The following is a 26,694-nucleotide window of genomic DNA, read 5'->3' as shown; positions in this document are numbered from 1 at the left end:
TTTTCGTCCTATATTAAAGTTACTATATTTTAAAAATCCATTATTACTTATTGGCAATATAAATAATTTTGTGCTTTTCAATGACACCAATGTCATGTTCCAGTTGCTTCATTTCTTCTTCTAGCCTCTGCTTGCGGATCTTCTTTGGTAAGGAATCGATGAAGACCGAGAGGGACTGGAACTCTTTATGCACCTCTTCCCAGTTCTTTTTCAGCCCCTGCAAATGGTAAAGAAAACTGTAAATACTACAGTAAACTGCAAAATTAAAGTAAATTATAGAGTAAATGTAAAGAAAACTGTACTGGTTAAAAGAAAACTGACAAAAATGACTTTTAAAATAATATTTATTTATCAAGTACTTGGCCACAGAAACAAAAAACACTGTACAGAAGCCAAACCCTGTCCTGATTTTGTGTTCAGTTCCCACTGGGAGTATTTATTTGCTCTGTTTTAAATGTTACTGTACTTGTTTTTACCATCCAATACACATACACAGAGTTATGAATAGTATAAAACTGAGCTCATAATAAATGCTTTAGTAAAAACAACTTAGAATTGATATCCTCAGACAAAAAAACAAACATTTTTTCCTTGGGATTTTCTTTTTAAACCATCATCCCCATTCTTCAACAAAGAAATTACATCAAAAGACTTAATTCTGCCTTGTGTGACCATTATTTTCTTAATCTGACTAGATGCAATTGTACAAAATGCCAAAATTCAATTTCACAAGAGATTATCATTTATGTCTCTTTCAGTGTATTAGAATTCTCCCTCCATAGAGCCAAGGGATCTATACTTTCCATTAATGTATTCTAGAAATGACTGAAATGTCATTAAATGTAATACACATGCTAATTTAATAATGTAGTTAATTTTTTATATTCTCAGTAACCAACAAATTCAAAGTTAAGGATCTCTTAGGAGCCATAAAGGTTATTTCCATCTCTGTGTTGTTACAATTTCTTATCACAGTGCGCTAGAGGCCCCATGGACAAAATGACATTAAACTACTAACTGAAGTCATGCAATGAAATTATTCACTATAGATGCACAAATCATTTTTTTTTGTTTTGTTTTACAAACAAAAAGTAAAACTGAACCTATAATAAAAACATTGCCATGATGATATGGTCCTTGAAAATCATGGCCATACATTTAGGTTTATGAGAAAATTAGAAGTGTCTTATATAATAATGCCTTCATAATAAACCCCTATAGTAAAAATTTAATCTTGTTGAAACTTCCAGGGACAATAAAATTTCAATGACTTATTTCCATGCTTAGTTAAAAAAAAAAAGAATAGGGCATACTGTGTAGAATAGGTTACTTGAAAGAAAGGATAACAAATTTTGAACCTTTGAGTGAGATTATATGAAGGCTTTGGGAAAGGAGAAAGGTAGAAGAAAAAGTATCTTACTTAAACTTTTAAGAAGGAGATTTTTTTTTTATCCCCAAAGACATTTTTTCATTTTTTGTTCAGATAGAGTGACAGGGAGAGAGAGGAAGAGAAACATCAACGTGAAAGGGACACATCAAGTGGCTGCCTCCCAAACGACCCCAACCAGGGTTGGGGACAAACTGCAACTGAGGTCCGTGCCTTTAGCGGGAACGGACCCTGGGTCTCTCTGGACTGCAGGCCGACGCTTTAACCGCTGAGCCAAACCGGCCAGGGCAAGAGGGGGATGTTTTAAAACAATTCTTAATAGTACATGAGCTACACTCCAAAAAGAAGTCTTCATAGAAATATTATTTTATTGTTTTTCATTATGGAATAGGAAATATGTTTCCATGGTGCTCCACAGGGGTGTCTATGGCAGAGAGGAAATGTATACACTTGCTATATCAAAGTTTTTTCATTTCTAGTTGGATGATGTTTTTTAAATTTTTATATTTTATTGATGTTTTAGTTGGGTGATATTTCCATATTATTTGTGGTCACAGCAGCTACACTTTTTCTTTGTATTTCCTCTTAAAGGATAGTTTGCTTTACCTTCCAGTGTGGACAGTAATGTTGGGATCGAAGTCAATAGCCAGAAATGGCGATTAAATGTAACTAATATTTCATATTATATTGAAATAACCTCTTTGCTGTTTTTTTTTTTTTTTTAAGAATTTTCTTATCTGATCTAGAAACTCTTTTATCCATTGAAACAATAGTGATTTCCTCTTATTTTTATTTCTGAATTTTTCTCTTCTTTATTTTAATGCTGAAGTAAGATTGTTAATTTTGGAAAAACTTCAAATGGGGAGAAGCAGACATAAAATAGTGCCTTTATTCAGTATCACGCTCCTTTTGTACCTACCCCACCCCCACCCTTTCTTCACCTTCTCATTTTGCACTGTGACTAGGGGTGGGGTGGGTTGATTTTTGTGGACTACCTCCTACCTCCCAGCTCTTTTGTCCTCCAGTCTCTGCCTCAGTTCAGTCAAAGGTAGTACTGGTGGGAGAGACAGATTGGGGCCTTTCTTTCCTTTCTCTCTTGAAATTACCTGACACTAGTCTTGGCTCATCCACCTGTGACAACGCCTGTCAGGTGGCCCGTCTTCCAGGCTCCAGCTCTCACTGGGCTCTGGTAGCAGAGTTCCTTGCCCTGCCCTTCAACCTTCGAGCCTCAGAGGGTGATGAATTCCCAAAGTCCTTAGTCTTGGGTGCCTCAGTATTCCTTGCTGGTTCCCTTAGCCCTACTTCACATCTGTGAGTAGTTCCCTCAAAACTCTCTTCCGAGTCCAGCTGAGTGTGCCTTCTATTTTCCTGCTGCAGCCCTGACCGACAGCTTCCTTTGGTTCCTTCCCATGCACATGTATATAACACAGCGGGGAAAGACTGGCCTGGGAATTGGTTGATGTGGATTTCAGTCCTTAGCTGAACAAGGACTAAAATCCACATCAACCAATTCCCAGGCCAGTCTTTCCCCGCTGTGTTATATACATGTGCATGGGAATTGGTTGATGTGGATTTTAGTCCTTGTTCAGCTAAGGACTGCATTTGTTTTGCTTACTACAGTATGCTCCAGGGTGGGTACAGTGCCTGAAATACAGTAGATGCTCAATAAATGAATCCATGGATAAATGAACCAATGAGCCTAACAAATTTGAATTTTATATCCTTGTCTGGAAATGAGAAGTTTGGGATGGCTAGTCCAGATGATCTCTTCCAGGTATAATGAAACAGTTAGTTTATGAAGAATGAGCAGAAGAATGTGGCTGCTCAGAGACATATAACCACGTTGTCATAGAACTATGTGCAACTCTTAACCAGGGAGGGAAGCATGGTTCATGGCTTGTCAGGAGCATAGCTAGTGGCTTTGTTTCCACAGTAGCTACACTACTACACTACCTGGTTAATAAGGCATCTGATGGAGGATCTACTATTGTCACTCGAAGGGTATTTGAAGAAACTCTGTAGTGACTACATTAGGAAGCAGTTTTTCCACTATAGCTAAAAAGGTGCAGGAGGGAAGAGCCTTTTCCTTCTGAGGGAAGTTCTTTTTCTCTTTTCCCATTTTTCAGTATCATTTAGATATAAAAATCTGACTTTCACAAAAGCATGTGTTTTCTCAGAATGGTAGAATCTGAGAGAGAGAGATGGGTCAAAGACCAGTACTCTTCCTGAAAGTGACATGAAAGCCCAACTCTAGTTCCACCAGTCTTCTGCCAGCTTGTCTTCCTCTCTTCTTTCCAGGACACCATTATGAAACGCCTATGTTCATGCAGGGCAGTGGTTTATGTACTGAGGAGACTGCTGTCAACCAAGAGACATAGCAGTACAGTCTCTGCCCTTGGGCCACTCCTAGGACCCAATCTTACTTGGCAGTTTAAGGCCCAGCTAATGACCTACCTATATCCTTCAGTGGAAACTTGTGCCTTGGAGTCTTATAAATCTTAGGATCTATATACACACACACTTTAATGTATTCATCAATTAAATGACAATATTCTTATTTTCATATATCCCTCTTAATATCCTTGGGGCTTAGCATGATACTCTTTGTGAAACAGACATTTAAAAAATCTTTGTTGCCCTAGCCAGTTTGGCTCAGCAGTTAGAGTGTCAGCCTGCAGACCAGTGAGTCTCAGGTTCGATTCCGGTCAAGGAAATGTACCTCAGTTGTAGTTTGTCCCTGGCCCTGCTCAGGGTTGGGCGGGAGGCAGTCAGTCAGTGTCTCGTTCACATCGATGTTTCTCTCTCTCTCTCTTTCCCTCTCTCCCTCTATCCTACTCTATCTTAAGACAAATGGAAAAATATCCTCAGGTGAGGATTAAAAATTAATTAAATAAAATAAAATCTCTGTTGCCCAGCCAATGTGGCTCAGTGGATTGAGCGTTATCCCATGGACTGAGAGGTCCCGGTTGGATTCCTGGTCAGGGCACATGCCCAGGTTGTGGGCTCCATCCCTAGTAGGGGGCGTGCAGGAGGAGCTGATCAATCTATCTCTCACATCAATGTTTCTATCTGTCTCTCTCTACAAAGAAAGGAAAAATCTTTATTGATGATTATTATAGCATTGAAAACTGTTAAGAATTTATAATGCATATGGATCCATTTCTCAATAGAAATTAATATGATAAGAAAAATTTTTTTTTTCTGTTTTAAAAAGGTCACTAGAAATGGCTTTGTAGAAAGCTTTAAAAAATAACATGTAGCCCTGGCCGTTTGGCTCAACAGTTAGAGTGTCGGCCTGCGGTCCTGAGAGACCCAAGTTTGGTTCCCGCTAAGGGCATGTACCTCGGTTGCAGTTTGTCCCCGGCCCTGGTTGGTCATGTGGGTGGCAGCCACTCGATGTGTCCCTTTCACGTCGATGTTTCTCTCTCTCCCTCCCACTCTATCTGAACAAAAAAATGGACAAATGTCCTTGGGTGAGGGAAAAAGAAAAAACATGTAAAGTACTATTTTTACTTCTATAAGAGATGGTATGACTATAGAAGAATATAAGTAGACCCAGATGATCTCTTCCAAGTATAAGGAGATGGTTATTTTATGAAGAATGAGCAGAAGAATGTGGCCTGCTCAGGGACATACAACCATTAATAAATATAACCCTGCTCATACCCCCAATATTTTAAATGCTTCGGATGAAATCTTGCATTAAGCACTTCAATGTAAATATTGCCTTAACTTTATTTTTTTCAAAAACAACGAAAATACATGTAAAACCTAATACCTGGTTACTTTAAAATTTTAACATTTGGCTTATAGGAAGGAAAAAAAAAAGTTGGTCTAGGGAGAATTTAAATTATTCTAGAGCTCCATCTAGTGAAAAATATCTATTTTATGGGTATCATAAAAAATAAAAAAAATAAAAAAATCAGGGCCATGAGAATAAAAATAGAAATGCTTTTTCCTTTATGTATGCACGTTTGTTTAAGGGGAAAGTAAGCTTCTTATAACATCAACTACTTCAGGAAAAAACAGAAGCTCACCAAATTGGAAACAAATAATAATCCCTATACTATAACTTTTAGTTTTCCCAAAGAGTCATCTTTGCTGCATGTAGTTGTCATCATAACCAAAACAGTCCTTGGATTTCTAAGTCAAAGTGCTGGCTTTATTAATTGTTGACGGCAGAACTTTCTTTAAGAGATGTTCTAAAGAGTTTTACAGAAATAGAAATTACAGAACACTTACCTGCAGCACTGCCTCCCTTTCTTCATCAGAAAGCCTTTTCATAGCTGCTTTCCTGAGGTTTTCTTGGATATAGTTATCATATTCTTCCTGGGCGTTTTTTACTTCCTCATTTCGCTTACATATATATTCAGGTGTGACACCATAATCCTTACAAGGATTTTTCAAGGAAAAAAACAATCAATATCCTGAATGTACCCTTATACACGTGTACATACCAACCAATGACTGGGAGAAAAAGAAATGGTACTGACTTAAAGCCTTAACTTAAAACTCACAAAATTCAGTGACCGTTTCCCCTACTGGGAACTAGTTGATCCCGGTCTTTTAAAAACCAGTTGAGCTGTTATTTTCGGCAGCTTGTTTCCCTCTTTTGAATGTTTCTAGCGCTTGCTCTTGGCTGACTCAGCCCTTACTTTACCTCTAAGAGTTGGCCTTTATTTCTTGTACTGCTTCAGCTTTTACCTTGAAATATCTTAAATATCTTGAGGACTTTTTTGCAAGGTCTTGTTAATTAAAATAAGATACTTCCAAGGCATTATAAAAAGCAGCTCTCAAAAGATACAAAGCACTTCTACTGTATGGAAAATTGACTTGGGATTCTAAGGTGTTTGGGGAAATGCAAGATCCTGGGCTGCTTACAAGGACTGATGGTGAAGTAATCAGCTGTGATTCTTTCAGAGTAGTGAATGTGTATGATGGATATCACTGTATTGAGAAACGACGACTCCTTATTTATTATTCAAAACATTATTTGTACTTGGTGCTAGGTATATTAGTGAATAAGAAAGGCAAAGTTTCTGTCCTCATGGAATGTGCATTCTATGGTGAGAGAAAAGCACCAAAAATAGGGTATAAAATTATATATATTCATTGCAAGGTAAAATAAAAGTCAATAAGGGGAAAGAAAGAATAGGAGCTATTTTAGATAAATAACAAGATCAGGGAAGACCTCTCTCAGCAAACAGCTGTTGAGAGAGATGGTAGTCATTAAAACTATTAACAAATATTCTGGTTCTTCTCCCTTTGGGCACAAGGAAGGACAAACTTTCCTGCTCCCTTTGAAGTAAGATGTAGCTATGTTACCTGATTTGCCCACTGTGAGTGGAAGCGACCTTTTGGGTAGATGCTTTAAGAATTAATGGATGGCTTGCCATATTCTTTTTCTGTCTGGTATAGTGATGGGAGATGTTTTGGGTTGCCTGGGTCATGAAATGAGGACAAGAAGCAGAGCTTCCAACAACCTTTAATGGACATGTGGCATAAGCAAACAATAAAACTTAGTTGCTTTTAGTTACTGAAATGTGGGAGTTATTTGTTACCACAGCATAACCCAACCCATTCTGCCTGTATAAGGGATAGAAATCCTAGCTGTAAATGTGTTCTGAAAAGTTTCAAAGCACTCTACAAATAAACGCAAAGAGTGCAGTATGCTTGTTAGGTCACTGGTAAACAGTCCAGTCTATTCCAGAAAACATGGAGGGCAATACCTCATTACTGCTCAGAACAATTACTGATAGTCATAATAATGATTTTGTGTCATCAAAAAAAGATTAAATTATATTTGTCATACTCTGTTGAATAAAAGGAGTGACATGACACATTTTAGGAAAAACAACAATCTCACAAATGGCTAAAAGCTTCAGTGATCTGAAATATTCCCATATGTTGGATCATTGAAGGCTAATGCCATACTGTTGATAATAATAACTGCATATACTATAATATCTACTCTTTACTGAATTTTTACTAGGTGCCAGGTATTATGTCAAGTGTTTATTATATTTTATATCACTTATTCCTTACTCCAATCACGTGATAAATCTAATAACTTGTTAAAGATCACAGAGTTAAGTGGCAGTTAAAATTTGAAATGATGTCTTACCGCTATTGCTATATACCTCAGGCACTCATTCATGCTTTGGTTTGTTTTTACAAATTATTTCTCATGGCACAAATGGGCATATAATATTTTATTTGGAATTAAAACATGAAATTTATTTTACAAATGCCCTTAAAAGGACTTACTATCTCACTCACCAATAATAGATTTTTTAAAAACTTAACTCTGATAAGAGGACAGTAAGTTAAGTCCTTCATGAACCTGGATTGCTTAGCCAGCAATAACAAGGAAATAATAATAGTGTAGTATTTGTGTGGCATGGTAAACAAGCACAGGTAGACATACTTAATATTTTTCTGTCTCTGTAATGTATTTTTACTACAATTTTCTGTTCAAGGCAGAAAATACATTGAAGTGGACAGCTTAGGCAAAAGGCAATCAGGAGGGGTAGACTGTATGGCAAATGATGGTATGACCGTCAAAGGAGAAGGGTTTTTACGTGATGGTGGAGAAATAATGGACTGGAAATAGCTTTAAAGAACCAGGAGAGTGAAATTTCTGCTTTTCCACACCCTATGGGACAAGGACTATGAGCAGCTTCCGGGAGCCACAGAAGGAGAAAGCATTCAGAGAAGCCTAGAGTAACTTAATTGGCGTGTGCTGCCAACTCCTAGATTCCTGCTCAAGTTTTCCAAATGTGTCTTAGCCAACTGCATGACAGTTTCTCAGGGAACAAGCAGTGTTCTCTGACAACAGCCTTGAGGTACCTGTTTTGATGTTGAACAGGCATGGATTTCTCACGGTAGATCACTGGACTGTCTCAACACAAGCCCTCATACATCATTAATGCAATTTTGTTTCCTTTTTTTTTTTTTTTTTTGCCACACGTTAGTATTGTGTATTATTATTCTTTAGGGTTTTGCACTCATATTTACTCTGTGTGTTTTAAGCACTTTTATGTTCTTTAAGCATACAAAGTAAAATAGGTTTGGGGTAAGGTATTTTTTGGTAAACTTTTTAAATTTCAAAGATCTTCTAATATTGCCCTGGCTGGTTTGGCTCAGCGGTTAGAGCATCAGCCCTCAGACCAAAGAGTCATGGATTTGATTTGGTCAAGGGCACAAACCTTGGTTGCAGTTCGTCCCTGGTTCTGGTCAGGGTTGTGCGGGAGGCAACCAGTCGATGTGTCCCTCTCATGTAGATGTTTCTCTCTCTCTCTCCCTGTCTCCCTCCCTCCCACCTATCTGAAGATAAGTAGGAAAATATCCTCGGGTGAGGATTAAAAAAAAAAAAAATCTATGTAGAGTGCTCATACAACTCAACAAAAGGAAGACAAAGAACCCAATTTAAAAATGGGCAGAGGAACTAGATAGACACCTCTCCAAACAGGACATACAAATGGCTAAGAGACATATGAAGAAATGCTCAACATCACTAATCATCAGAGAGATGCAAATTAAAACAACAATGAGGTATCACCTCACACCTGTCAGAATGGCTGCCATCAACAAATCATCAAACAAGTGTTAGCGAGTGTGTGGAGAAAAGGGGATTCTAGTACACTGTTATTGGGAATGCAGACTGGTGCAGCCACTATGGAAAACAATATGGTGCTACCTCAAAAAATTAAAAATTGAACTGCCATTTGACCCAGTGATCCCACTTCTAGGAATATACCCTAAGAAGCCTGAAACACCAATCAGAAAGAATATATGTACCCCCATGTTTGTAGCAGCACTATTTACAATAGCTAAGATCTGGAAACAGCCCAAATGTCCATCAGTAGACGCATGGATAAGAAAGCTGTGGTACTTATACACAATGGAGTACTATGCAGCTGTAAGAAAGAAAGCTCTCTTATCCTTTGAGACGACATGGAGGGACCTGGAAAGTATTATCCTAAGTGAAACAGAGAAAGACAAGTATCATATTATCTCACTTATCTGTGGAATATAATGAACATAACAGTCTGAGGAATGGGGTAGTCCCAGAGATGTGGAAGTGGAGTACAGACTGACAATCCCCAGAAGAGGGGATGGTGGGGGAGAGATAAACCACAGAATTATATGCATGTATGCATGAACAATGAATGGACATGGACAACAAAGTTGTGGACAGGGCGGGGGGAACAGGGAGGGGGTAATTAGTGGGGGGAAAAGGAGAAACATCTGTAACAAAAGTAAATTAATTAATTAAAAAGGTTTATATTTAAGCAATGAAACCCAGGTTTGTATAATTTTCACTGATGAATTTAAATGTTTATCTGATTAGTGCCTTTTCAAACAGAACTGAAGGTCCCAGAAGGACTAGATTAGTTGTACAGTACTTTCAATGTCTGCTTTACTTCAAACTAAGAGCAAATAAACATATTTAAGTTAAAATAACAGTGTGAGTTAGCTATACTACACTAATAGCATGGATGACTCCACAGTTGTTTTACTCTTCATTTCTTTCATATGCTACCAAGACATTGAAATCATTCCTGACTAAATATTAGGATCTTCCGAAAGTTTATTTCTTCTAGATTTATAGTAATGACTGTGCTTTTAATGACATGTCCACCTCACCTAAAATTATTATCTTTTAGAGAAGGTATGTTATAATTATTAAATATATTAAAAATTAAAATTAAAGAAAAATAATTATAGTTTTTCTCTACTGAACTACAAGATTTTCATTCCAAATTCTCTGTAATTTCATCACATTTAATTTGCACCAAACACAGATTTCAGGGAAAAGAGAATTGGCAATCTATATAATTTGTCCAGTGAAAGCACTATTAATGACAACATAGACAATCATTATGAACATTATATTTAAATTACTTGAATCTCAGGTCTAAAATTACTATAGCACAGGGTTACCTTTTTATTGATGTACTTTGGAACTAGCCCAGAAGTTTCAAGATCATGCTTGTCTCCAGTTCTTTTGTCAACATAAATTGGTTTAGGCTTTTTAGCCACTCCCATAATGACACCGGCTGCATTTGTACTGATAAAATTTTTTTCACTCTGTACTCCCATGACTGGATGGTCAGTCCTCAGTGGCACAGGAGGCTTCTTGGGCACTTCCCGCTCAAACTTTTTTTCTGTTAAACATACATTTCCTTGTTAATATCAAATTGTAAACATTGCTGCTCAGTGCTATATATAACATCCAGATATTTTACCACTAGTATATTGAAGTTTTATTAAGAATATTTTTAGCCCTGGCCGGTTTGGCTCAGCAGTTAGAGCATTGGCCTGCGGATGAGAGAGTCCTGGATTCGGTTCCCGCTAAGGGCATGTATCTCAGTTGCAGTTTGTCCCCAGCCCTGGTTGGGGTCATGTGGGTGACAACCAGTCGATGTGTCTCTCTCACATCGATGTTTCTCTATCCCTCTTCCCCCCTCTCTCCCGCCTGCTCTATCTAAAGATAAATGCAAAAAATGTCCTGGGTGAGGATAAAAATAAAATAATAATAATAATATATGTAAGTATTTAAGCTAAAAATCAGTAAGTATAAATGTAAAAATTAAGTGCAACATAATCAATATCTTGAAGAACAGTATAAAAACCTATGGGAAGAAGATAAGTACCCCCAAATCATATGCTAGGTAACTAATACATTTTATACATTTTAACTAGCTCTTGTGAAAAAATAATAATACATTTTAACTAGCTATCGTGAAAATATTTCCTTATAAAGATTTCAACAATAGTCCGGCCTGTGTGGCTCAGTGGATTGAGCATTGGCCCATGGACTGAGAGGTCCCAGTTCAATTCCTGGTCAGGGCACATGCCTGGGTTGCAGGCTCAATCCCCAGTAAAAGGCGTGCCGGAGGGAACTGATCAATGTTTCTCTCTCACATCGATGTTTCTATCTCTCTCTACTTTTATCTCTCTCTCAAAAATCAATAAAACATATTTTTAAAAATGTCAACAATAAAAGTTCAAGTTTCCCATTGAAAAAAATTCAAAGCAACATTAAAACTTTTTTTCTGAGTACTGTCAATATTACTAATAATTGCTTCATCCGAGGAAAGTTACTGTAAAATAACCACATAAATTTTAAAAACTTGATATATTGAAAGTCCAAGAATCTATGTTTTTCTTTCACTAAAACTACTATATTATTAGGTATAAAAATAATGTAATAGCTATGTACCCAACACAGAGCTTAACAAATAAAACATTACCAATATAATTGAAGTTTCCTATTCACGCCTTCCTGATTGCATCTCACAATAACTGCTCTCCACAATTTATTTTATTTCTCTATACCAAATTCTCTTCATTAGCAGCAGGTGAAACTATTCATTTTTACACAATCTCTGCAACCTGACTGTTCTAACTCATCTATTTTTACAGAGCCACATCAAAATGGTTTGTAAAATATTAAACTGTAAAATAATGATAATTTCTTTTCAAGAACTAAAGGCGACAACTCTCTTGAAAAATCTTACTCGAATCTTAACCATCACAATTACTAGGGACTTTGACTTTATTTATGTCTGCATTGTTGGAGCTTTTCATGAGATTATATAACCTTTAGTATTAAAAAAACAATACAGGATGGGCCCTGGCTGGTTTGGCTCAGGGGTTAAAGCGTCGGCCCACAAACCAGAGAGTGCCAAGTTCGGTTCCCGCTAAAGGGCACATACCTCAGTTGCAGTTTGTGTGGGTGGCAACCACTCAGTGTGTCTCTCTCACGTAGATGTTTCTTTCTCCCTCTTCCTCCCTCTCTCCCTTCCGCTCTATCTGAAGATAAATGCAAAAGTGTCCTCGGATGAAGATAAAAAACAAACAAAACAAAACAAAACAAGAACACAATACAGGATGGGAAAAAAGTAATTTTATAGTTGTAATACAAATAAATAATACAATAATTAAGAAATAATAATACAAGAATAAACTTTGTTTCATGTATTCACAACTGCAAACCTACTTTTGCCCCACCCTGTGCTTACTATTTAAAAACTGTTGCCCAGCTGGTGTGGCTCAGCGGTTGAGCGTTGACCCATGAACCAAGAGGTCACAAGTTTGATTCCCAGTCAGGGCACATGCCCAGGTTGTGAGCCCAATCCCCAGTGGGGGGCATGCACGAGATGGCCAATTGATGTTCTTTCTCATTGATGTTTTTATCTCTCTCTCCCTCTTCCTTCCTCTCTCTCTCTAAAAATCAATAAAGAAAAAATAAAGTTTATGAACTCGATTTACCTCTTGTTATGAGCATAACTGTGTTCCCCCAATATTCATACATTGAAGACCTAACCCCCAGTACCTCAGAATGTTATTGTATTTGGACACAGGATCTGTAAAGAGGTACTTAAGTTAAAATGAGGTTATTAGGAGGGACCCTAATCCAAGACACACACAAGGACCATGTGAAAAGACAGGTAAAAGACTGCCATCTACAAGGGAAGACAGGCCTTAGAATGAAACAACCCTAACAGCACCTTGATCTTGGCTCTAGTTCTCAGAATTGTGACAAAATAAATTTTAAGCTACCCAATCTGTGACACTTTGTTATGGCAACCCTAGTAAACCAATACACCTCTGATATTAGTTATATATCCCCAGAAAAATTATAAAGGAGTTTTGAATATTCATTTATTCATTAATTTATGCAACATATTTTTGTTGAGCAATTACAATGTCCCCAGGTAATGCTCTAGGAACTACATATACAGCAGCGAAAAGAGACAAAGTTCCTGTTCTCATGGAGTTGACATATAAGTAGGGGAAGAAAAAATAAATTTAATATGTAGAATATAGTGTATATATATGGTTGAACTATATGTGAAATTGTTTACTGTTTTTGACCTACAAAAATCATATCTTCTTTCTGCTTAGCACATTACTAAGGTATTGTGAGCATTGTTCAAAATTGAATTATGGAGTTTCTATGAAGCCTGGAGCAGAGAGTAAGACCTCACTGTGGAACCCAAATCGTTTCTTTCTACCAGATACACCTAACCAAAGAAGGTTTGCCTACAAAATCAGAGGTATCTATCTTCTAGATGTTCACATGGAAAATATTCAGAAGCCAAAATTAATTATGAATCAAAATTGCATTCAAATGACTCCTGTAACTATAAGAGAATCTACATCTTTAGAAATGTAGAAGAGGTGAAACTAAGTTCTCAGAAAATGAGGAAACCATTTATAAAGACTAATAATTCAATCTTAGGTGAGTAGTAAATTATAACTCTTGGTCGTTTGTGGTTGTCTATCTTACAGTACCTAAACCCTACCTCTGCCTTCCCCTTATGTTAGATGTATCTAAATATCATCTTGTCTCTCATCCCAGGAACAGGGGTTGACTATTGGGTAAGGCTTGGAAAATGGGATAAGGATGTCTCTTTACAAATTATTTGGTGATAGTGGTAAAAAATATGAAAACCAAATGGCTTGTTTTTTTTTTTAGGCTATGTCAAAATGGCAATGTCAACACGGCCTTGTAGTCAGGCAGATATTCTATCCATTGAATTTAGAGAAATGTTCATTTATCTGTTTTTTTCAGTGTATCTAGCAATGTACTGTCTTCAAAATTATATTAAAAATGACAGAATACTCAAAAAGAAATTGGCAGCAGCCTTGGCCTACATTAACTTTGAACTTTGCATCATTAGACTGAATTTATTAATTATTCTTACGGCCCATGCAATTTTGTATTTATTTACCTTATAATATTTATAAGAGGAGATATAGGTTTCTTTGCTTTCTCCTTATTTTATACTTAGGATTTATATAGTTTGGTAGTTGTGTTACATAATATGCTTAAACTTAGGATACATGAGGACCCAAGAAATATAATGGGTCCTAAGGCACTGAAAAAATGTCAAATTCCATTTTTACATTTTCTTGTGTTCTCAAGTGGTTGCCAGTCACAAAATACCAAGATTTCACCTGAGGAAGATACAAAATAAACTTAAAAAAAATCTTTTCAAATGTTTGCCAGCTATGGAGGGACCTGGAGAGTATTATGTGAATCAAAATAAGCCACTTAGAGAAAGAAAAGTACCACATGATCTCACTTATTTAGGAAATACAATGAACAAAATAATCTGATAATCAAAATAGATCCAGAGACATGGAAGTAGGGAACAGGCTGACAAACTTCAGAGGGAAGGGGGAAGCAGGGTGGGGTGGGAAGAGATAAACCAAAGAACAAAATAGACTTTTGAAGACATGAATTTAAGCATGAATGTTGTATTTTCCAACTTGCTTCTTCCATCTTTCCTCATAGTACTCTCATCCTTTGTCATGAGATATGGGTTATAAGAGAGGATTAAGGGACATAAAATATGGACATCGGGCTTGAGATGTTATTTCCTTGATGCCAGAAGACATAAAAAGGCTAACTTTTGAAAAGAGATGGGCTCATTTCCCTCTCATTTTTCTCGTCCTAAAGCATCAGGAAAGACATGCCCAGGATGGGAAGAAGCTGCTTCCACACATACAGGTCAGATATCCCTTTTCATTCACTCTCCATTTTTCTGATAGCTTTCTTTCCCCATATCTATATACTTTATGATCATAATTAATTACATAATTTGTGAATCCTAGTACAAAAAAATGTGAGGCTCCTTGATTAAAAACTATTGAGAATTTCAAGATTGCAAAAGCAGAACATTAAACCAAGCATGCAGTCCTTCTAAGCACGGGACCCTGTGTGACTGCACAGGTAGCATGTCCAAGAACTGACTCTGTCTACCACTCATTTATTAAGGCTCTTTCATTACATCCAACTTGTTTATTGTCTTAATGGTCTTAGATATCTAGAAGAGATAAGCCCATATTCAAACTTAAAGTAGTTACTTCAACAACTGATAGTAATGGTTGTAATTTTCATCTCTTGGAGAAAAGACACTTGCCCGTTGGGGTTTAGAACTCTTCTTGTAATTGTTATTGAATTCATATCGTTAGGGACTAAGATGGTGAGGCACGTGGAGGTCAGGCTATACTGGACAGTCTAAGATGTAGTTCATGATGCTTGCACCACCAAAAGGAAAGTCTATTTTTTGGGCAACTTAACAGTCTTTACTCTCTTTTTCTATACAGTCCCTATTTCTACTTTAGCCTCTCAAATTCTGTTCAATATGAGGTAAAGTTGCTATGATCTGTGCATATTCAGTATTCATAGACACTAAAATAATTTTAAATTACCTGTTAACATTGTTTATATTAAAAAAGAGTGATTAAACCTACTGGGTGGTAGAGTTCTTTCCTTTGAATGTTTCTTCAAAAAATCCTTTGGAGAAGGTAATTCAACTTTTGGTGGTCCCATAGTTTTCATTGCAGTTTTCCATTTTTGCATGTCCTCTTTTACAGCTGTTTTAAAAACAGACATGTACCTAAAATTAAAAGAAATTGCATTTAGATTTCTAGAAAAATTATTTAAAGTTTAAAATAGGATATATATTTCTAATTTGTGTAAGTCCATATTCATTTGGAGATAGCCATAAAGCATAATTGTCTGAGCCCTGTCTTTAGGCTTAGGCAAGCTGGAGGGAAGCTTTGCCCTAAGAAAGAGGTGGTAGGGTGAAGATATTCATAGTGTTTCCTTATTATTCTTTGAACATCTAAAGCAGCAATAATGATTTTACATCTTTCTCTCTCTCTCAGTATGGCTAGGGGTTTATTAACTTTATAGCTCTCCTCAAAGAACCAGCTTTGTATTGATTTTCTCTAATGTTTACATATTTTCCATTTCGATGATTTCTGCATTGATCTTTTCTATTTCTCCTTATTTTGGGTTTAATTTGCTTTGCATTTTCAAGTTTTTCAAGGTGCAAGTTTAGATATTTGACTTTAAACCTTTATATTTTTCTATTGCAAGTATTTAGAGCTATAAAATACCCTCTATGCACAGTTTTATAGCTGCACCCCACAAATTTTGATAACAGTGCCTTCATTTTTATTAACTCAAAATGCCTTTTTAATTCCCTTCTGATATCTTCTTTTGACTTAGTATCTTATTTAGATGTGTTGTTTAGTTTTCAAATATTTGGGGATTTTTCAGATATCTTTCTAATTTCTAACTATTTTCTATTGTGGTTAGAGATATACTTTCTATTATTTCAATCCTTTAAAATTTTCCAAGACTTGTGTTGTGGCAAAAAGTATGGTCTAGCTTAGCAAATGTTCTATATACCCTCAAAAAGAAAGTGTACTTTGCTGTTGTTAGTAGGGAGTGTTCTATAAATGACAACTGGGTCACACTGGTTGGTAGTGTTTTCAAGTGTTCTATTAATCACTGAAATTTCTGACTGCAATTGTGGGTTTGTCTATTTCTTCTTTTAGATCTATTAATTTTTGCTTTATATATTTTTGATACTGGTAGTAGTTGCATAGTATTACCATACCTTCTTCAAAAACTGACTATTTCATCATTATAAAATAATGTTTTTTAAATCTGTAAAAAAATTATATTCTAAAATCTCCTCTGTCTGATATGAATATAACCACTCCAGCATTCCTTTGATTTGTGGTAACATAGTATTTTTCCATTCCTCAACTTTTTACTTATTTATGTCTTTATTTTTAAAGGTTTTTTTTAAAATTTATGGATAGTAAACAAATTTTATCCTTTCTAACAATCTCTTTTATGTGGCATGTTTAGACCATTAACATTTAACGGGATTTAAAAAATGTTCATGTTTAAATTTTCAACCTTGCTGTTTGTTTTCTACATATCCCATTGTTCATTCTTTTTTAAAATCCTGCCTTATTGTTGTTTTTGTGGAAGTTCTAAGGTTTACAATATACATGTTTAACTTATCACAGCCTACATTAAAAAAATATTATACCATTTCACATGTGGTATAAGAACATTACAAAAGAATATTTGCATTTAGTCTTTGTCCTAATGTTGTAAGATATTTTACTTCCATATGTGTTATAAACCCATAATCATTGTGATCATTTTCCCTTTAAGAACCTGATTAATCATATTTTAAAGAAATCTTAAAAGAAAAAATAATAATTTACACATATACTTACCATTTTATGTTATTTCATTGTGTAAATACAAATTTCTGACTCATACCCTTCCTTGTGCATCAAGAATATTTTAACTTCTGGCTTCTATTGTTTTTAATGAGATATTTGCTGTCCTTTTATCCTCTGTATGCAGTGGGTTTTCCTTCCCTTGGCTACTTTTAAGCTTCTATTTTTTCTTTGTTACTAGTTTTAAGAAATTTGATTGTAATGTCTCTTGGTATGATGGTGTTCTTCTCCTTTTCCTTCTTCTTCCCCTCCTCCTTCATTGTGATGTTTGAATTTAGGGATTTCATTAAATTTGCCAGTTCTTTTTGCCATTATTCAAATATGTCTTCTGTTTACCCATCTCTCTCTTCTCTTTCTGGGATTCTAATTACACTTATGTTAGGCAGCTTGATGTTCTTTACAGCTCACTGATTGTTTTCCTTTTCTATTTTTTCTGTTTCACTTTGTATTGTTCCTTTACCATGTCTTCGCATTCAACAATATTTTCTTCTTCAGTGTTTATTTTCATTTTAGACATGGTATTCTTTACCTCTGTAAGTTAGACTTAGATCTTTTTCTTTTTAATCCTTCCATTTCTCTGTATTTTGCTGATGTTTTCCTCCACTACCTTTTTGAACGCATGGAGAATATTTAAAATAGTGGTTGTCATATCCTTGTCTACTAATTCTCTCATTGATGCTAGTTCTTTCTGTTTGTATTGACTGGTTTTTCTCTTGGTTATGCATTGTATTTCTGGGTCCAGAAGAGCTTTAGTCTAGGTCTGATTTGGCTTCATAACTGAGGCAATATATTTCTGAGTGCACTACTCAATGCCCTGTATCTTAGGTGTTTCCAATCTGGCTGGTAGGAATATGAACTTTATTCGGCTCTGCTGCCTTCTGTTCCTTATTTCCCTGGCCTCAGTAGTTTCATCACACACGTGTACTGTCAACCAAAGACTTCAGGGAACTCCTCCCACATATTTCCATCTCTCTCTCTCTCTCTTTCTCTCTCTCTCTCTGCATCTCTGCAGTTCTTACCTCTCCTGTACTCTTTGTTGTGAATTCTACATGCCTTGTCTTGACCTTCCTGAACCCTAAACTCTATCTTTATTAACTCAGAGAAACCACTAGGTTCCTCTTCCCCTTCTCTTGGGGATGATTGCTCTGTGCTGCCTATTATCCAGTGTCTGAAAACCACTGTTTTATTTATTTTTGTTGTTTAAGGTGAGAGGATAAATTCCATCCTTGATTGGAAGTAGAAGTTCAGCTAAACCACTTTTAACAACTTGTTTTCTCTTTATACTTATGTGGATAAGTTTGTTTGAAGAAACATGAAATTGTTTCTTGCTTTTAGGAGCCTTTCATCAATCTTGAACTCAATGGCTACAAATCAATTACGGTCCACATTGAATGAACTCATTAGATGCCTTAAGGAAATAATGTTCGATCCAAACCCATGCCTTAACATTCCCATGGAAGTTGGAATTGGCAGATATGATCTTTTGATTAATAAAATATTCCTTTGGGGTAAAAAAGAAGTGTGTATATTTTTACCACTTTTTAATTTGCAATCTTATGATTCAACACATTATTTTGTGTGAGATCAAAGTTTACGCATCTGTTATAGAAAATAAGATATTCAATTCTATATGGATGATTTTTTATTTTCCTAAATTAAAAAAATAAATTAAATTAATATAATGTCAACTATATCTCAGTTTTTAAAATGAATAAAAACCTAGGTTCTAGCCATTTCCTCAATCCATTTTCCAGAATAAATTTTGTTTTCTGTATTTCTTTTTATGTATGAATTGTAACTTAATTCTAAAAACATAATATAATGTGATATTTTTCCATATTAGTACATGTAAAGCTTAGACATTCTTTTAAATAACTACATTTTATTCCATTTTTTGAATGGTATGGCTCTATTATAAAGGTCTAGAAAATGACTTTATTAGACCACACATTCTACTTTTTACTAGATGTGAGCTATAGATTAATTATTCTAAAACTAAAGTTGTCATTTTCAATAAACATACCATAATTTCATTTATTTTATTTCTAATAATCACCACATAGTCAGTCATATCAAATCTTTAAATATACATTTGTAAAGCATTTTATTTTAAAGAGTACACAGAGAAATACTGACCAAAAGTTGGGACGGTTTGATAACGCTTGATTGAAATTTTTTTTCCTAATGGGTTAGATGGGCATGTGGTTAACTAGTTTTTGTTTTTAAATTTTGAGCCAATAGTATTATAGTGTTTCTCTACTGCATAGAACTTTGGGACCCAGATTATATTAGAAAGTCCTTAAAATTATTTCTTGAAGAGAATTTCGTCTATATACATAGAAACACCTTAAGCCTATCTGAAGGCGTTAGTGATAGTCTTCAATTCAGCCTCATGACTATAGCAAATAATTCAATTTCCACAAATGAATGTCAGTTCTACTCCCAGCTGTGCTCTGCACTTAGTTGACAACCCATGTATGTGTCATTGAATATAATTCTGATCTTACTGCTGTTCAAGACTTATTGCAAGCTGTTGAAAGAAATAACAAATATGGTAAATTATTAAAAGGATATGTAATTGTTGTATTCATTTATATTTGTGCTGGACAATACTGTAGTTACAGCGACATGTGGATATTGAGCACTTGAAATGTGGCTATGCTATATGTTTAAATTATAGTATTTTAGACATATTGGGTTAAATAAAATGTCATTAAAATTAATTTTACATGTTTTTTCTATCTTTTACATGTGGCTATTAGAAAATTAAAAATTGCATATGTGGCTCACATTTTATTGGACAGTGCTAACATAGAGATCAGAAAAAAAATCAATCCTTGAATTAAACAATATAGTCAAATAGTTGCATACCCAGACACATCATACCCATGCCTCGTTGTTTTGGTATGAGGTCTGTAATGAGAGCAATATTTGATCTATGGAATTAAGTATATTTAATGTAATATTGTGACTAAAATCATTATTCATTACATTACACACAGTGCTTCTCCTCTCTATGAACCATGGAGGAAGTGTAATCCTGGCTTTCTACCAAAATTACTACTGCTTTGCTTTTTTTTTTTTTTATGGAAAATGCGACTTAGAGTTTAAGTGATCTTCAGAGGTTCATGGGAAGAATATTTCTGCCTTTGTGGATTGCCCAGTTTCTAGTTAGCACTGAGCCAAATTTGTATCAGATTTCAAGAAAACATGCAATGTTTTATTTTATTATTATTATTTTTTAAATCCTCACCCGAGGATACTTTTTTCCATTTATCTTCAGATAGATTAGGAGGGAGGGAGGAGGAGAGAAAGAGAGAGAGACACATCGATTGCTACCTCCTGTACAACCCTGAACAGAGCCAGGGACAGAACCACAGCTGAGGTATGGGTGCCCTTGACCGGAATCGAACCTGTGACTCTTTGGTCCATGGGCCCATGCTGTAACTGCTGAGCCAAACCGGCCAGGTCAAACATGCAATGTTTTAAAGCATACATTTCACATACAAGAAATTTCATGCTCATTTGTAGTATTATCTTATTTTTCTACCATTATTTTCTATTTGCTTTGATATCATTTTAAAAATCTTATTGCACTATAATGTGGTAATGTTTAAATATATACTAAACAGTATCTAATACATAATAAATTACCTGAAGACTAAACTATATCTATCTATCTATCTATCTATCTATCTATCTATCTATCTATGCTATTGAAGCATTAGGTTTGTTTTAATTAGTTACTCAAGTTAAAAGGCAGTGTGCAAACTGATTATGTACTTTGGTGTCAGACTTATAATTCAATCTTAGCTCTTGTTCATCCTAGCTACCTCGAAGCTGGGCCTGAGTTTCCCCTTCCATAAAACTGAGTGAATAAGTAATTATCTCATAGGGTTCTTGTGAGAATTAAATAAAATAATGATTGTGTAAAACACAGACCTGTTCCTGACTGTGTAAACACTAATATATTGAACATATTATCATTTTTATTAGCAGTATTATTATTGTTATTATTATTACTGAGTATTCATCTTGCTTAAATTTTAAAAAACCACAAAGCTGTTTGACCTTTTACTTGATTTTACCTGTATCTTAGGAGAAAGTCATATCCTCTAAAAAGTCAAGTCATGGTATATAAATGGTTACTGCAAGAGATAGACACAGGTAGACTGACATATAGTATCCTGACTTATAGTAAACAGATTCTCATACCACAATATATATGTACACTATGCTTAAGAAATTGAACTTTGTTCTGGCATGGAATAAACTTCTAAAAAATTAATCTAACACTCATAAAAGTTCACTTATTCACAAATTCCCCTGGCAATTAATTTTAAAAAATATTTTTGGCATATATTCTTCTCAGCATTTTTAGGTACATGTAAAATGTCAGAGAGATGTGCTAATATACCACATGTTATATATAATCTTAGAAATCTTAATGAGAGGCAATAACCCACAATGAACAAACATTAAGCCAGTAAATGCTGATGGAAGCTGCAATTCTCCTTGATGACAAAATCCTTTCTGTGAGTGTCCTTACCCTCATCTACATATCTGAAGGGAAAAAGTGCCTTCTTTTATTATCTTTCTCATTACTACTTTCCCGGGTCTCCAATTCTTCTGCATTCTTTAGGTGATTTTATTAATTATAGCACATCTTAAGTTGTGTGTTTGCTTTCCCTGGTGATTTTGAAATCAATATAAATTGTGAGGTTTATATCAAGCATGAATATATATAAATATGAGAAGAGGACTTGGGTAAAAATAACACAAAAGATGAAGAGAAGTGTTATTATTTAAGTCTACAGAGACTGGAAAGCCAGATGAAAAACCTGAATAATGACTTCTAGCACTAATCATAAAACTGTCCAAGACCATATATTGCAGCAATGGGAATTTTAGCATAAAATTTCACTATGTTAAAAACAAAGATGTTGGAATATTCTTGACTTTTTAAAAATATAAGTTCATTTAAAAGGATTAATGCTTTTCCCAATTCTATTATTGGCTATAATTAGTCAGCAAAGTAGATAAGAACTTCAGGAGAAAATGACTATGTCATCTAAAATTTCATAATAGTTAAGACTACTTAGCAAACTAGCAAACTCAGATAAATAACCAGACTTTAAACAAGATGTTACAAACCTTCAGAAAATATAGATATAACAGTATGAAAATTGAATAAAATGGGATGTAGTCCAAGAAGAATGAGAAGCTCCGAAAATGAAATTCTGACTACATGTCACAATTATCCCAATGAAAACCAGAAAGGCATAAAAAAAGAAACAACTACTGGATGCTTATGACATTAAATATTCCCATTTCAAAAAGCATGCATACAGAAACACCACACTGGCGAGCCTGATGTCAATTTCAAAGAGCTTCTAAAAATCTGTAGAGCAGCAATGATTGCATGAACCATTTGGAGTTTCAGGTCACTGAAATGAAGATCATTAAAAAAGAAAAATCATTGGACTCATAAATCAGAAAAATACCTTAGACACAGTAATATACATCTTGATATTAGTAAAGTCTTTTATTAAATCCTTACTGATAAGGTAGATAAATATAGACTGATTAATGGATGCATTTGGATGACTGACTAAATCCTTCAAAACACTATTGCTGTCAGTCTAGTAAGAAATATCTAGTAGACTATTAAAGTACTTGCCCAGTTCAATGACTGATGGAGATATAAAAGACATTAGATCTGCAAATGACATAAAGTTGGGGGATGCTTAAGAGAGTATATGAAAGATTCAAAATTCAAAACTATCTCCATGGATTAATGATGAGTTTAGATAAAAAAGGATCAGCTACACAATTATAGGATGGGAGGGAACAAACTTAGTTATAATTCAGGTGGGAATTTCAATGTGAGACATGACTGTCAAATGTAAAAGTATTGGGTATCAAGGGAAGTAGATCATAGTTCTGTGTACTCAGACCATATCTAGAAGATTACTTTCAACAAAAGAGAAAGAGAGAACAATTGGAGATATTAAGTAACTGAGTTATCAATAGAAGGGTCACAAATTTGATGAAGATCTTGAAAATCATCTCATGCATCATGAGCAACTGAAATTTTAAAAACTGATTCATGGTTTCTGATTGACTTTAACACTTTTATATCTTAAGTCTCAGCTTACAATTCAACTGCAAAAGGTTGCCCTTCCTCCCACTTTGGTTACATATATCTATTTGGTAACATGTCTATCTCATTTAGTATCTGCATCTCTCATTAGGGTTTTTAATAATATATGGTTTTATTTTTAATCAATATTTTAATGTTTATATTTTTATTTTTCAATGAAACTAATCTCTGATGTATGAAAGATGACAGAACAGTAAATTTTTTATTTCTCCAAGGAATCCAATTCTTTATGAAAGCTGGATAATCTTGCCAGTCTTGCAAACAGCTTCAGTGAGATTTCTTGAAGCTGGGTTAATAATTCAGTGATACAATAAAGCCTTGTAGCTTAATACATTTCTTATGATTAAATTTTAGTATCGGTAAGGGGATTGAGTCACAAGTTTGTGTTAGTATTGTGAGAAAAAATTAGTTAAATGTTTAGTTATGTTCTGTTTTTATGAATTAGTGGTTTTCAGGTATGACATCAAATTAAAAACTCCTCATGGTTGTTGCTGACAGTGGAGGCTGACTTACTAACAGAGAGTGCTCTATGGCACCACATTTGAATGCCTTCTGTTCTCTTAAGTTTTTTCCTACACATTGCTTCAGAGAAAACCAAGGAGTTTGTGCCCTCACTCCAAGATTAATATCATACACAAAATGGAGGCTCAAGGTAATGCTTACCAAATGAATTAAGATTGTTCCTATAAAATTTCTTGAAAAAAAATCATGTAAATGCATAGTAAAGGTTTTCCCTTTACCAATGAACAGACCATCTATCTAATAAAATATCTTACCATTCAAATTCAGTACTCTATAGAAAATACCAGTGGGTCACAGAGAAGAACTTTATCTTGTACAATATGCAGGAATTTGGACTAAAAGTCTGTTCAGCATTAGTTAATTTGCACACTCCTCATAAAAGTAAACTGTGCCACCCAGCCGGTGTGGCTCAGTGGTTGAGTGTCAACCCATGCACCAAGTGGTCACGGGTTCGATTCCTGGTCAGGGCATATGTCCAGGTTGTGGGCCCAATCCCCAGTGGGGGGCATGCAGGATGTGGCCAATCGATGTTCTCTCTCATCAATGTTTCTCTCTCTCTCCCTCTTCCTCTCTCTCTCTCAAATCAATAAAGAAAAAGAAATATGCATATATATATATATATATATATATAAAAGTAAACTGTGCCACTGTGTCATAACTTCTTACTTTACATTCCCCTTTCCAGTTTCTACTAGGTTTTGAGAAGCTAATGGAAAACAATGTAGGTACTGCCCTGGTTAAAACAAAGATGCTCAGGCTTAAAATGGAAGCATGTGCCCACTTGTTGAAGAAGTTATGCACCCCAAGTTAATTATTAGCAAAAATAATTGACCATTAGATCTCAAAGGGACTGCAAATATTAGTTTTACAGCCCTGGCTGGTTTGGCTCAGGGGTGGAGTGATGGCCCTCAGGTTTGATTCCAGTCAAGGCCACGTGCCTCGGTTGTGGTTCGGCCTGGGCCACGGTTGGGGTTGTGCAGGAGGCAACCAATCGATGCGTTTCTCTCTCCCTCTCCCTCTCTCCCACTCTATCTGAAGATTAAAAATGGTAAAAAAAGTATCTTTGAGTGAGAATTTGGAAAAAAAAATTAGTTTTACAGGTCAGAAAACAAATGAAAATTTATTCATGATCCCGAAAACAATTAGTTGCAGTCCCTGTTTTCTTTTTTCCCCTAGCCCTAGCTAGGGAAACCTAGCTCTTTCGATGTGGTTTTGACTTGAATAAGGAAAAGGAGAAAGGTAAAAGGCAGAAAAGTCCTCGGAGAAAGAGATTTTCTCCACTACTTACCTTCTTTTCTCCCCATAGACTAAAATAGTTCTAAGTTCCTACACAGGAGACAAAATGGATGTTTCCTTTGTGATGACCTTTGTGAAACTGGGGAATTTAAGAGGTCCTATAACCTACATAAAATTTTTAACTCAATTACATATTTTTGGTTCTCTGTCCATCCACTCTTCCCTCCATCTAGGAGACCTGTAAGAGACCTTAGGAACTATCTAGTTTATTTTGTTTCACTGATCAAAACATTGAGGCTCAGAAACAAACAAATTTATATTTGACAATAATCTTGGTAAAAAAATAAGTACTAGTCCCTTAGAAAAACAGCAGTTAGAAATAAAATAACGAACTCCTGAAACCAAATATCAAGTATCCTAACACAGGAAAATAAAATTGTGATTTTCTTTTTTCAACCAGAAATTTCCCTCTGTTATATACCACATGTGCGAACAATCAGATGAATTATAAAACAATTACATACCATATTACAGGAGACTAACATATACAATTTGCCCTCTAATAGCACTGAATCGCCCTCTCTGAATTTTTGAGACGCTAAACACCTAGAATTTTGCAAACTTCTCTTCAACAAGTTATATCCAACTCTACTTCCAGACAAAAATATTTTTTTATTTCTTTTTAAAAGTCCTATGATGCTGTGTTGATGCTGAAATAGAATAATTATCCCCATTCTTGTTTCAAGCGATCATCTTGCACCGCCACATACCTAGGAGGCTGGGGAGGCTCCTTCCAGTCCCGGGGTATGAGGTTATAAACGCTCTCAGAAGAGCATGTTGGATCCATGGCCACCCAGTGACTTCTCAAAACTACTCAACTATTTTTCTCAAATTACCAATATCTCCGACCCTTTCTTCACTGCTTCCCCTTTCCGTTCCCACTCTCCTGCCTTCTCAAGGCACTAAGGTTCCCCCTCCCCTGTGCCCTCTTCAGCGGTCCTGTCTGAGAAGAAGATACCCTTTCTGTCCCTCCAGCGATTGCTTAGCATCGCTGACCGCGCGCTTGCCGTGGAAACAGTTACTAGGCGACGGGGAAGTGGGCGGCAACACTGCAGACTAGGTCCCCTCTCTTCCGTCACCGCTGTTCATTCTTCTGACCGGAAAGTTCAATACGGAGACCACTGTTTACATGTGCCTTTGGGTAATGAGGTGAAAAAATAGCGTCCCCTTAAAAAGGCTATCGTTTTGGTCTCTGTATATTCGGAGAAAAATACTCAGACGCAAGTGTACTACGGCTCACACAATAACGCTC

The 26,694-nt window shown here is 35.4% G+C and overlaps 1 protein-coding gene across 1 annotated transcript; it reads right to left on the bottom strand.

Moving 5' to 3' along the window:
* On the bottom strand, positions 1–26,229 carry ENKUR (enkurin, TRPC channel interacting protein). The gene is made up of 5 exons (XM_036242291.1): positions 26,153–26,229; positions 15,662–15,807; positions 10,334–10,557; positions 5,630–5,776; positions 1–217 (listed from the first exon to the last, which is right to left on the bottom strand). Exons 1-5 carry the CDS (start codon positions 26,227–26,229, stop codon positions 44–46), a joined length of 768 nt encoding a protein of 255 aa, XP_036098184.1. The 3' UTR covers positions 1–43.
* Between the last annotated feature and the right edge of the window lie 465 nt (positions 26,230–26,694).

Source organism: Molossus molossus, unplaced genomic scaffold (genome assembly GCF_014108415.1).
Source record: "Molossus molossus isolate mMolMol1 unplaced genomic scaffold, mMolMol1.p scaffold_m16_p_1, whole genome shotgun sequence".
Taxonomy (NCBI): Eukaryota; Metazoa; Chordata; class Mammalia; order Chiroptera; family Molossidae; genus Molossus; species Molossus molossus.
Note: the sequence above shows the minus strand (reverse complement) of the source record. Positions and strands in the feature narration are given on the sequence as shown.

Excerpts from the sequence above, each read along its gene's own strand:
- ENKUR (XM_036242291.1), bottom strand. The coding sequence starts at position 26,229 with ATGGATCCAACATGCTCTTCTGAGAGCGTTTATAACCTCATACCCCGG. Across the intron at positions 10,558-15,661 it reads GGAAAGAACTCTACCACCCA|AAAAAAAGTTTGAGCGGGAA; the intron begins GTAGGTTTAATC and ends TATGTTTAACAG. Across the intron at positions 5,777-10,333 it reads CAAAGTACATCAATAAAAAG|GATTATGGTGTCACACCTGA; the intron begins GTAACCCTGTGC and ends AATCCTTGTAAG.